General features: G+C 43.5%; 4 protein-coding genes across 4 annotated transcripts; 2 read left to right on the top strand and 2 right to left on the bottom strand.

Moving 5' to 3' along the window:
* Positions 1-47: 47 nt before the first annotated feature.
* K450DRAFT_295991 (uncharacterized protein) lies at positions 48-2,902 on the bottom strand (the record flags this gene model as incomplete). The annotated part of the gene is made up of 10 exons (XM_051593622.1): positions 48-67; positions 135-191; positions 263-441; positions 518-702; positions 765-1,379; positions 1,455-1,559; positions 1,640-1,913; positions 1,980-2,517; positions 2,594-2,608; positions 2,695-2,902. The coding sequence occupies 10 exons, from the start codon at positions 2,900-2,902 to the stop codon at positions 48-50; spliced, it is 2,196 nt and encodes a 731-aa protein (XP_051449468.1).
* An 884-nt stretch (positions 2,903-3,786) lies between these two features.
* K450DRAFT_267143 (uncharacterized protein) lies at positions 3,787-4,342 on the bottom strand (the record flags this gene model as incomplete). Its single annotated transcript, XM_051592823.1, has 2 exons — positions 3,787-3,986; positions 4,048-4,342. The coding sequence occupies 2 exons, from the start codon at positions 4,340-4,342 to the stop codon at positions 3,787-3,789; spliced, it is 495 nt and encodes a 164-aa protein (XP_051449469.1).
* Positions 4,343-8,331: 3,989 nt separating this feature from the next.
* Positions 8,332-10,027, top strand: K450DRAFT_295994 (uncharacterized protein; the record flags this gene model as incomplete). Its single annotated transcript, XM_051593623.1, has 3 exons — positions 8,332-8,570; positions 8,633-9,218; positions 9,281-10,027. The coding sequence occupies exons 1-3, from the start codon at positions 8,374-8,376 to the stop codon at positions 10,025-10,027; spliced, it is 1,530 nt and encodes a 509-aa protein (XP_051449470.1). The 5' UTR covers positions 8,332-8,373.
* Positions 10,028-10,830: 803 nt separating this feature from the next.
* On the top strand, positions 10,831-12,069 carry K450DRAFT_216551 (uncharacterized protein). Its single transcript, XM_051584875.1, has 4 exons — positions 10,831-10,914; positions 10,996-11,117; positions 11,194-11,731; positions 11,796-12,069. The coding sequence occupies exons 1-4, from the start codon at positions 10,891-10,893 to the stop codon at positions 11,883-11,885; spliced, it is 774 nt and encodes a 257-aa protein (XP_051449471.1). The 5' UTR covers positions 10,831-10,890; the 3' UTR covers positions 11,886-12,069.

Raw genomic sequence — 12,069 nt, forward strand, 5'->3', positions numbered from 1 at the left:
TGCATCAATCCTCGTAAGGTAAAAGCATGTATCCTTGTGCTTGTCACTTAAAGACATTGCGAGTAGTCTGTGTGGTATATGATGATTAGTATTTGGCCTTGGGCAATCCATTTGTCAGCGTACTGTGTACTTACAAGGGTTGGATACTTGGCATGTAGTTCCAGATTCGCAACAGGTGGGTCCGTTCCAGCCTATATGGAGCAAATTAGTGAGTGGGACAAGCTTTCAGCAGGACTAATCTTCACGTTCAGCCGGTACTTACCAGAGCCACCACACTGTCCCCAATGAGTAGCACAACCAGCAGAGCTTGAAGTAGTAGTTGTGGCGGAAGTAGATGTCTTGGATGTTGTAGTCTTTGTAGTAGTTGTTGTAGTGGTGGTAGTAGTGGTAGTAGGTGTAGCTGACGTGCTTGTAGTAGTGGTAGAAGTAGCGGTAGTGCTACTATGAAAAAGATGATGATCAGTATATAGATCGATATGAAAATTCTCAGGGACGTACTTCAACTAAAATAGCTTACGTAGGGCCAGAGCTGGTTGTTGTCGTGGTGGTGATGGTCGAGTTGGGAGCACTGCCGTAGACAACATTGGAACCTTCATAAAGTGGGATGTAGCTAACACGCTGGTTGCTTGTGGTTAATCCTTGATAGGACCAGTCATTGGTGGGGTCCCATGTGCCTGCACTAACGATTCGGAATTGTATTTGCTGTGTAATTTGTCAGTAAAAAAATAACAGTATGTTGGGCATCAATTGATAAACCTGTTTACCTGCTGGAAGTATTGTTGGCCGCCAGGATAGATAGCATCGCCTGCGCAAGAAACATTCATGTAATACACATTTCCATAGGCAAGGAAGGGGCCAGTAACAGCACCAGCACCGCATTGGTTATAGTTGACGGTGTATGAGATCTGGCTAGGAGTAGTTGCACCGTCCAAGGTAAAGTAATATCGCAATACGAGATCTTTGGTGACTCTGGCAGGCCATCCACTCTTGTTAATGAACCATGCTGCAATTTCGGTGAACCCAGTACCGGCTGCGTTGATGGACGCATTGACCGAAAGCTCATAGTCATCTAGCGGCTTATCAGGGAACGAAGTTGCAGTTGTACCGCCATATTCTTGAGCAAGACGAGCAGCAGATGCAACAAAAGCCGATACATAATCACATCCAGGCTCGTTGGTGCCATAGGCTGAACGATCGTCAGTGAATTGATCGTTAGCACTGCCTGGACCTCCAACTAGAGCGCCATACACAATGTGTCTTTGATAGGTTGGGCTGGTCAAAGAGTTAGTCCATGAACCATGGGAACCGCGATGATGAGGAGTTTGTGGATAGCAACTTCCATAGCCTACGAGATAACTGCAGCTGCGAGGATTATTTCCCTAAAGTTAGAAGAAAGCAATGTGAGTATAAGTACAACTTCATGTATTTGATAGCAACATGTTTCAAATTCTTACCAAAATATAATCAATTTGACCCTTTGCAAAATCGTGGTATCTGGAGTAGAGTGGATGTGAGGTACCAAGGTGATCAGCATACACCAAGGCCAAGAATGAAGCAGTCTAAAAAAGATGACAATGGCAAGAGTGAGTCAAAAGCCAAAAAAAGTACTGCTGTGTGTGTCGTAAGAGAGGAAGCTTACAGAAGCATAGCGGGTGCTTCCCCAGGTATCCAACCAAGCTTGACCTCCAGGGCTATAAGTGACTTTGCTGGAGCCGACACCAACAGTCCACCAGTCAAGATTTCGCTGAGCATCCAAAGCAAAGGTAGCGTTACCAACAGAGTCTCCAAACAACTTTGCACCCAAGACGTAGCATGCGTATGACTTGTCGTCCCAAGAGGTAGTCCAAGCGAATGAATGATTGGATGAACCTTGTACTGTGCTCAAAGTAGCATAAGCTGCCAGTGCCTTTGTACTGTAAGTGAGGCAGAGGAATTAGTTAGGTAAATTGTTATACAGCATATATTCTTTGGATACTCACGAATAGGTAGTGTCATTTGTGGCCTTGTACAACCACATGGCACCCCAAGCAAGTTCATCATTGTATCCAGAGAAACTGGTATAGAATCCACTAGCAGGAATACAGGAGTCATATTTTCCTCTGTACTGGTCAGCAAAGTTGTAAAGAGTCTTGGCATGAGCGAGAAGAGTGGCAGAATAGGTAGGATCGCTCGACTTGAAGAGAATGGAAGCAGCAGCCATGGCAGCAGCAGTCTCACCAGCCAGTTCAGAACCAGGGCAGGTGGTGTTGATAGCATAGGTAGGGCGGTTTCCAAAGACTTGATCCAAATTTTCTGGAGCTCCCCAGAAAGCATGATCAGCAGAGCCATCTCCGACTTGGCCGTAAAAGACATTGTCAGAAGGATGGGCCTTGATGAAGTAGTCCAAGGCAACCCTCAGGTTATTGAGGAAATATGTTGTTTGACCTAGCTTGTCGTATGTGGATCCATATTCAATCATACCCCAAGCCAACATAGTGGTAGTATAAGCCATAGGCAAGCCAAACTTAACATGGTCACCTTCAAGAATAAAATCAAGTCAATAAAAGATGAATTACAAAAATAACTTCACAGTTTACAAAGCAACTTTACATACCGGCATCGTACCATCCTAAATTTCATAAAGTCAATGAAAGGATGCTTAGTAAGAATCTTATAATCTTGTACATAACTTCCTAAAGGGCAATCAAGTTTTACCTCCAGTCAAGTCAAGTCCATGGTCTTTTCCGTCTAACAAAGCGGAATCACCTCTCCAGGAGATGGTAGACCAGGATGGTTTAACACCACTAGTTTGAGCTTCAAACCAGCGAATGGAAGTTTGGAATGCAAGCGCATAGTTTTGAGTCGCAGCAGCTGCTACATGCGAGATAGCAACCGACGCAGTGAGAAAAAGAGTCAAGCGCATGGATTGTGACGATGTGGTCTCTGGTTAATAGTCTCTGCCTCACTTGGATAGTTATTATATAGGTCCATATTACCGATTGACTTTCTAAGTGAGATATATTTTCCTTACGTACAGCAGGGTAGCCTATGACCCACACAAGAGTACACCGCGTGGTCCATCATTCACATAACTTGTCCCATGGTAGTATGGGAACACTGTGGAACAGAGTCTACCCAACGCAAATTTTTATTTACCGGGGGAATCATTCTTACACCGGTTGCACCGACGGGTAAAAAAGCAAGCACACAACAAAGCAAGCACGCATCAAAGAGTACGCAGCAAAGGAAGCACGTAGCAGTGAAAGTCAAGAAACAACATCAACTAAAATGTATTGGCAGGTCCCCGATCATTAAACCATTAAAACAAGATTGTTTATGACCATCATTATGTATATAAATTAATAGATGCAAAGCAAAGCCATATGAGATTATACAGCGGCAAAGTAGTACAATTTCCCCACTTGTATTCAAGAGGTCGAGTCTAAAGATGAGGAGAGCCACGAGGCCACATACATTTCATATTCACTTGCACTGAATTAATATGAAAGCAAGATCAAGAAATACACGCACCCCGCGTGGTCATTTCCTTTTCGCTTGCCGATGGGAGGTTCCACAGTTAGGTAGTTCCAAACACCTAGGCTTTTGTATCCGGAATTTATGCTGCTGGTGCTACAATCCATCGGGGGGAGCATTGAGCCCACGAGGTCCATAACCTTGTCTCATTCAGGAACAGGGTATATCACAAAGGTGGTGGAGGAAGACGTTTGAAGAAGGGCCAGCGACAAAACGAAAAGGGAGAATACATCACAGATATATACAAGTGGGGTTGTGAGAAGAGTGTGCGTTTTAGAATGACAGGTCTGACATTTGCTTGGTCAAGGGTAAAGGCACGCGAACCAGGACTGGCGTGGCTGTTTCTTCTGTGGCCGCATCCACCTTTTTATCATCGGCACCTTCCTCCTCCTCTTCACCTTTAGGCTGCCTTGGCGCCACCATACTCATTGTTCTAAACACATGGTTCCAATTACTCAAGACGTCTGAAACAGCTATATGGGTACCAGTGTTAATATATGTTTGGAAGAAGCTGCACCGTTGACCACACATTACCTTGTGCTCCTCCAGCCAGACCTTCCATACTCTTGGCTAACTCGTCAAAGTAGCTAGCCATCTGAGCACTCATGTCTTTGATTTTAAGTAAATGCTCGAGTTCCCGAACCTTGTCCTGGATTTGTTGCATTTTTTCTGAATTTAAGCTTGATGAAACATTGGATGCGGCAAGGATAGCAGACGATTGATCTAGACCGGAATTCTGTTGTTCCTGTGATGGAGGCGGTTGTTTTTGTGCCGCTTGTTGCTGCTTTTTGCTAGATGGGTTCGCTGATGGCTTTGAACTTTGATTCATTTAATGGTGAGTTGTACGCGTTGGAAATTGTTCGAGTTGTCGCGCTGGATGAAATTTGCGCTGGTGTGACGGCTAAATGCTTCGAGCACGATGGCTGCACCGCTGAGCTAGCTATGCGCTAGGCTATGGGCCGCTTGTATTTTATGATGATCTTGATAATAAGCAAGAAAACGGACCAGTATTATGAGCACTTAAAAAAACATAGAGTTATGGGCTCGCCATACTGTTACATTCAACGCTCCAGTGAGGCTGAAGATATTCTCCCGGACTGCCTTCGAAAACTAGCCAAGCGAAATTCCCTCGGCACTTTGCTGTATTCGACACACTGAATGATTACAATACTCCAGAGGTGAAAACGCATATCTTGGCCATAAGGCCCATATTACCTAAACGGATCCAGTAGCGTGAACAATGCCGACATTGTGAAACTGGCATATCGTACCCTTGAACTACATATTTTTAGCCACTGTACGCTGTCGCGGCTTTTTTTTATCGTCGCGCAGTATATCGTCGATCAAATAAGACGTTTGCTTGATTTCTTATGAACATCTGAGAGGGAAAAACATGATATTTTGTAGCCAGTAGTCATAAATCTGACCTCAAATTAGTGTAATGCAGCCGGGACAGGGTGTCAAATATGAAACCGAGCAGTAGCATGATGTTTCTTGACACGTAATACCGTCCGCCTTAAAGGTGAAAAATTCTAACAATATGGACCATGAACACATTGGATCTGACAGGCTGCTTCAAGTCACTAGGACTGCGCCACTATGACGAGCTTACATCAGTTCCCTGAATGGCAATGACGGACATTGGGCCAACTTCCCATGAGCAGGCATATTTGTATAAACAACGATTTACTTCAACAGCAATCAAACGTAAAACAAGAATAAAATAAAAGACAATATGTCAAGCAGAAGAGAGCAAAGCATATTTACATTTGACTAAGGGAGGGGGGTAGGTTCATGAATTACTCGTTTCCTGTTCCCCGGTATGTCATATGGTTATGTTGTCTAGGTTGATTGTAATTACGCTGGCCACCAGTATTAGTGTTCTTAAAATCGTGTTTTGGGACAGTATGTTCTTGGTCTTGATGCATCTTCTTTGCAGCCTCAGCACGGCGCATGCGTTCAAATTCCTCGAACTTAGGGTCAATCATTTGTCCTTCGTCCTCAGCATCCATCTCCACTTCTTCAGTAGGATCGCTATTGATGAAAATTGAAGTTTAGCACATTGATCGATGGACGTTGAGGCAGTATTTGCATAGTACTTACGCAGTCTTGAGTGGGACATTATGTGTTGGAGCCTTTACGCGTTTTCCGCCGACAATTTCTACAATAAGCAAGATGATGAGTCAAGCTGCATGAAATGATTTATGCTTAACAGATACAAGTACTTACGTGCGGGAGCGTGGTTTTCAAGTGGGTTGGGCATATTGAGTTGTAGTAAGTAGACAAGATGAATAGTAAAGTGTGATGCACTTGGGCGTCCTTTAAATAAGGCCTGAGAAAATGAAAGTCAGCCCCTTGCTGAAAGCGAGACCAACATGGCAGGTGACCTCAGGCGTTAGTGAGTGGTGAATGCGGAGTTGCCCTCATCCAATCACCTTGTACGGATCAAACACTGCTGTATTGCATGCTTAAGCCTAACCTATGGCTGCTAACATTTGAACACTAAGCTATGCCTAATGGTAACCACGAAAATAAAGAAATCAGCTGTTCAAAATAGATTATGTAGTGGTCTGACGAAATCTCGAATGATATTTTTGAAATACCGAAGGGAAAGGGAACCGCAAGTAGCTAAGAGATTGCCACCTACACTTTGGGGAAGCGGGCTGATGGCGGCAATCGAAACCCGCACTGCGGCATGCTACACCAGAAGCTACAGAGTGTGAAAGCCTATATTGAGCAGACACCTTTGCTGGAATCCTTAACATCGAGTGAGAACTAAAATATGTGATATGAAATATATCACTTGACGTTTTTTCCTTCTAGAATCGTCCGACTTCTAGGTCTCGAAACCACTTGCTCAATGGTGTAGCTCTCCTGGTCTTGACTTTTGGCACCCTCGAATACTCTTGGCCACATTCTATAGTCCATGTTGCGGATTATGCATGACGTAAGGGCTCGACGGGTCCACAAGCTTCTAATTCATAAATGACGTTTCTGGTCGCAGAACACTTTAGTACCAAACGATAACCTCATAGAATGTCGCTAAGGCCCCGTTGCTCCAAATATAACGGGGAAAATTTGAATCCAAAGAAATACATCACGTGCCCAAACTGAAATAACTATGCAAAGAAGTGAGGCCGTTATCATTTCCGGCGTCATTTCGTGCATTTGGTCGATTTTGATCGCACGGCCTGTCGAGTGCTTTAAGGGTGGTTCTTAACCATCTCGCTGGCCAGTCCCACTTGGAAATGATTTGCTGCGAAATTTGGGTTCGCAAATATCAACAGTCCACATAAATTCCAAATATTGGATAACATGAAATCGCGTTTTTTTCTCCACACCTGATGAGCGAAAAATCGTTCTATCTCTCGCAAGCTATAACCCTCTCCATTACGCATCTCTCCTTTCAACGAATAGTGTGTAGGGACATTTAGACTTCCACAGCTATAAGGAAAGCCGGTGCAAAAAGTAGTCCACGGGTGAACTAAATATAGCAAGAATGTGGGGTATGCCAATATGGATTTTCAAAGCATAGGGGTTATACATGAGCCATAAAAGTTATAGGAACGAGCAAGGACAGACTTTTTTGATGATATGACAGGTTCTTAGCTAGAAGTAGTAGAATAACGTGATAATAGCTTCAAATAAACGCATACCTACGATATCTATGCCTTTAATGGTTTCGTGTAAGCATGGAATTCAAGGGAAAAGCGCTACGTGTCCGTGAAAACTATTCAATTTTCATTTCTTTCGAACGCCTGTCAAAGTTTTTTGAAATCAAGAATGCCGCTTAATGAAGCTAATGTAAAACAGATCTTGGTAAGAAAGCATATCATCATCCGTACCATTTGCTGGATGATATCGCCTTAAGGCGCGTATAGTTCTGCATGAGCTGAGGTCGAGTCATTTTTTTAACAATATTTTTTCAGGCAAGCTTAACTGGAGCCAGCATATACGCATACGATAATGTCATATCATAACGACTGGCCAATTCTAACAACTGGTCAATTTGCGAAAATGAAATATAAAAATTGAAGTTATGTGCCATATGTTGCAAGCGACTAATCTCATCGCGATGTAACAGCATGACGATGCAAGATTGACTACTTCTATACCCAAGTCAGCAGCTTTTCACTTGGATGTTCACGTTGTTCAGACTGAACTGGCAATCTCGACTCTTTGACTACCACCGCCTAGGTTCGTTCTCGCCAAACGTTAAAATCGCCCAGTTGGCTTGGATAAGCAGCACCTTCGCTTGATTCCTTCAAGGGGAAGCGTCAAAGGGTACAGACGGCATATCCTACCGAACTTGGGAGCATTCTCGAATAATCGACGTTTTATTGTCTTTACATGAAATGACGACACGCTACCGATGAGCTTATTATCGACTGAAGTTAAGACACAAAACTGTATACGTCTGTGAAGTCATGTTGTAAGTTACACACGTATACGTCTTGACAACCAGAAGTGTAGTCTAATATTTTCAATGTTGGACACGAAAAATCAAACCAGCGCTGTCGTGAGGAAATTGCATGAGATAATAGTTGGAGGCGCCTAAAGATTTTAATTCAGAGAGCACTGAAACCGCTCAGCATCAAACCTCGGTACAGCAGAGCTTCAAAGCCGATAGTCGAAAAATAATAAGATGGTTAATACAAGGGATGACAAGGCTTGTGAAATGAACACGTCAACACGGTTACTCATTTTATTGCACATGTTTGGGCAAAGGCGCTTACGCTTGAGACTTTGGTACGGCGACGGCAAGTTTCGTCCAAATGTGGAATTAGGAAAAAGATTTCCGCACCTGGGTTATAAAAGTGCTTAAGCTCAGACTCAGAACAATCAAATTAATTAGCAAGAATGACCATCACAAATACGCAAGACGATCTCCTTTCCATCTCTCGAGGATTCCAGACGCAACCACAGGTTCTCAATCCTGTAGAATGCAAAGTCATTGGCAAGATCCCCAGTTACGTTCAAGGCGCTCTTTATCGAGCTGGTCCAGGTACCATGCATGTCGACCAGGTTGACGGCAAGAGATATGAGATTCAGCACTGGTAGGTTGAAATGAGCGAATATTTTATAAGAAGAATGTATGCCTTACCTATATTCTTAATAGGTTTGACGGTCTGGCTCAGATCCACCGTTTCGAGATCGACAACGAAAAAGTCACCTACAGATCTCGTAATACAGCAACTGCCTTAGAGGAGACAATCCGTCAGGGCGAGAACCGCGGCAATTCTTTTGCCCAAGATGTGTGTCAGGTTGTATTTTCAAAGTCGTCAACCGTGATGAAAGAGATTCGAAAAGAAGATCTCAACCCACTCGAGATGTCCAACGTCGGTGTCGTGGTCGCTGTGGACTTCCCAGGTGTTCAAAACCCTGATGTCGTTACAATCTTTACTGACCACGTGAAGATTCAAAACCTTGACTGGAAGACGCTTGAGCCACAGAGTCTCTATACATACGAAAAATTCAACCCCAAGTTTGCAGGAATGACGAGTGCCGCCCATCCTTGTGTTGACGCCGCCAAGAGGGAAACTTGGCAATTCACAACAGTGTTGGGTCCTCGGTCCGGATATAACATTATCACCTTCTCTGATGAGAACCCTGAAGGAGAACTGGTGGAATTTTTGGAAGGTCCTCCAGCATACATCCATTCATCCTTCATCACCGAAAATTATTTTGTGCTTGCTGTACCTCCGGTATGATGTTGTCTCATTGATTACTATTTACTGGTATGCCTATCTAATGATGTTTTCAACAGCTCTATGTAAACGGTATGGAAATGATGCAAAAACGTAACGTGGCTCAGTCTCTTCGTTTTGACGAAAGCGCACCATGTGCATTCTATGTTTTTGATCGTGCTGCCAGAAAGCATGTTGCAACCTATCACGCCCCATCATTTTTTTTCTTCCATTCCATTAACAGCTATGAAAAAGACGGTGCTTTAATTCTGGATGTTTTGGGCTATGACGATGGGTCAATCGTGCAGGCCCTCTACTTCGCCAATTTGCGCAAGAAAATCCCAAGTATAGAAAAAGCGACACCACAGCACACTCGAAGATATGTCCTTAGTGATATTGCTTCTGTCGAATCACCCAAGGACATTCAACAAGCTACTTTCTCTACCTTGGCAAAGGGTGCTTACCCAGAACTTCCTCGTATCAACGATAGCTACTTTGCAAAGTCTTACACTTTCTTTTATGCTATTAATCTTTACGATCCCAATGCTATCCAAGCCACCCTTGGCGACAGTTTGTGCAAAGTGAATGTGAAAACCGAAGATTACTGGGTTTGGAAGGAAGACCACTGCCTACCTGGAGAGCCAATCTTTATTGCCAATCCTGAAGGTACCGAGGAAGATGATGGTGTGCTCTTGTCTGTGGTACTAGACGAAGCTAAGGGAGCAAGTTTCTTACTTGTTCTTGATGCCAAGACCATGAAAGAAATCGCTAGAGCAGAAACGAACAGTGTAGTGCCTTTTGGCTTTCACGGTGCTTTCAAAGCATAGTGATCTTTTTGCTTAGTGTAGTACTACATAAAGTATTGAATTTATATCCTTATCGAGCAGGCAAAAGATGTTATATGTCAATTCTGGTTTTGTAAGCAACACATTGTTATGCGATATACATATGCAAAATATGCATTCATTATTGACAGGCCATGATTTGAAACTAAGGGGACTGCCAAGTCTAGCAAAGAATAAGCATGAAAATGATGGCCTTGGCAAGCACCTGTGGTTTTTTCATCTGGAAATTTCGTTGTGGACATTAAGTTAGGAAATTATGATTGTACTTTTCAGTTGCTGTTGGTCTTGGCGACGCCAACCATTTCCCCAAGTATATCACAAATTCAGCTGAAGCAAAGGGGTGTAAACAGAACAACATGAAAATTGTTTCACATTAATGAATGTGCTCCCTGGTTGATTTGTTAGTAAAGCAGAAGCCCCAGTGTAAATGGTTTGAAAAGCCCATCGCGTTAACTATGATTTCACAGTTTCCTGTCCCAAAACAGTCAATTTGTCGTACGCTCCTCATTACCCATATACGTTCTTCCATCCGGTTCGTTACGTAGTCCCATTCACGCCAAGAAGACTTTCAATCCATGCTTTGACTATGAAAACCCTTTTTTCAGTAGAATAAACACTGCAACCAGACACATCTTCAGATGCTAGCAAGGCGGGCATTGTAATTCCACGTGTAGTTATGAGTAGAAAGGAAAGGAAAGGGAAGTTACATCAAACCGATTAAGTCACGTGTAACCCAACTACATCCAAAGCGATTTCTTGTTTTCACATGCGAGACAGCTTAAAAATATAAACTTCACTTTGACCTGTTTCTTCGTGTTTATCTTTTCTTTGTCAAATTATCAAACATGCCAACTTGGAAAACTGTTACCGTAAGTCTAGAGAAACACCTTGTATATGTATCTTGGAGGATGTAGGTCTAATCATGACTGTCCTATCCTGTCTACCTCCAGGTTCCAAACGAACCCACTCCCAACCTTGTCGTGGTTAGCCATATCTCGGCTGCATCGTCTGAGAAGACCATCTTGGACTTCTTCCAGTTCTGTGGAAAGATTAAGGAGTTCGAACTCACCAAGTAAGTGTCTGTTTTTAACTTTGAGCGGTCTATTACGGGGACTGCCCACTTATTGGGGTTGTGTTTGTTTTAACAGGGATGATGACGAAAAACACCAAATCGCTTTGATCTACTTCGAACGCGAGTCTGCCGCCAAGACTGCTGTTCTACTGTCCAACGCTCTGATCGATGACTCTCACATCGCTGTTGCCCCTTACTTTGAGACTACTGCACCTACCGCCGATAAGGATGAGGAAGAGACTACCCAAGAAGGAAAGCCAAAGACCAAGATCTTTGCTGAACTCCTTGCTCACGGTTATATCATTCAGGATCAAGTTGTCGCCAAGGGTTTGGAATATGACAAGAAGTATGCTGTTCAATCCAGAGTTACCTCATATCTCAACGGACTTCAAACTCGCGCCAAGCAACTTGATGACAAGTATCGTATTTGGGGAAAAGCTCTCGAGTTAGATCAAAAGTATAAGATTCAAGAGAAGGCTCAAGCTACATTCAATGCTGCTCATGCTAAAGCCCAAGAGGCTCTCAACACCCCTACTGGCCAAAAGGTTCAAACTTTGGCCAACCAGACCATCGCTCAGGTTACTGCCGTCCATCACGAAGCCAAGAGAATCCAGGTAAGCATGTGACGCGAATAAAGAGGGTAGAATAAGACAGTCGTCTAATCTTGGCAATTCGTAGACTGAGAAGGTCGGTACTCCTGCTACCTCTGCTGCTCCCGCTGCTGCTCCCGCTTCTGAGCCAACCGCTGAAAATGAGAAGACCGCTTAAATTTGATATGATTTACAAAGTCTTTATTCATCTAGAAACTAGCTTAATTATAATAGCCAGTCTACCAATGACTGCCCTATTGTATATCCAAGAAGATGTTATCACCTTCTGTATATTCCCCTATATCTTTGGCCCAGGCCATCTTCAATAAAAAATCGAACCGATCGGTTCCCAAATGGCGCAC

Source organism: Umbelopsis ramanniana, assembly GCF_025399195.1.
Source record: "Umbelopsis ramanniana AG unplaced genomic scaffold K450scaffold_1, whole genome shotgun sequence".
In the NCBI taxonomy this organism is placed as follows: domain Eukaryota; kingdom Fungi; phylum Mucoromycota; class Umbelopsidomycetes; order Umbelopsidales; family Umbelopsidaceae; genus Umbelopsis; species Umbelopsis ramanniana.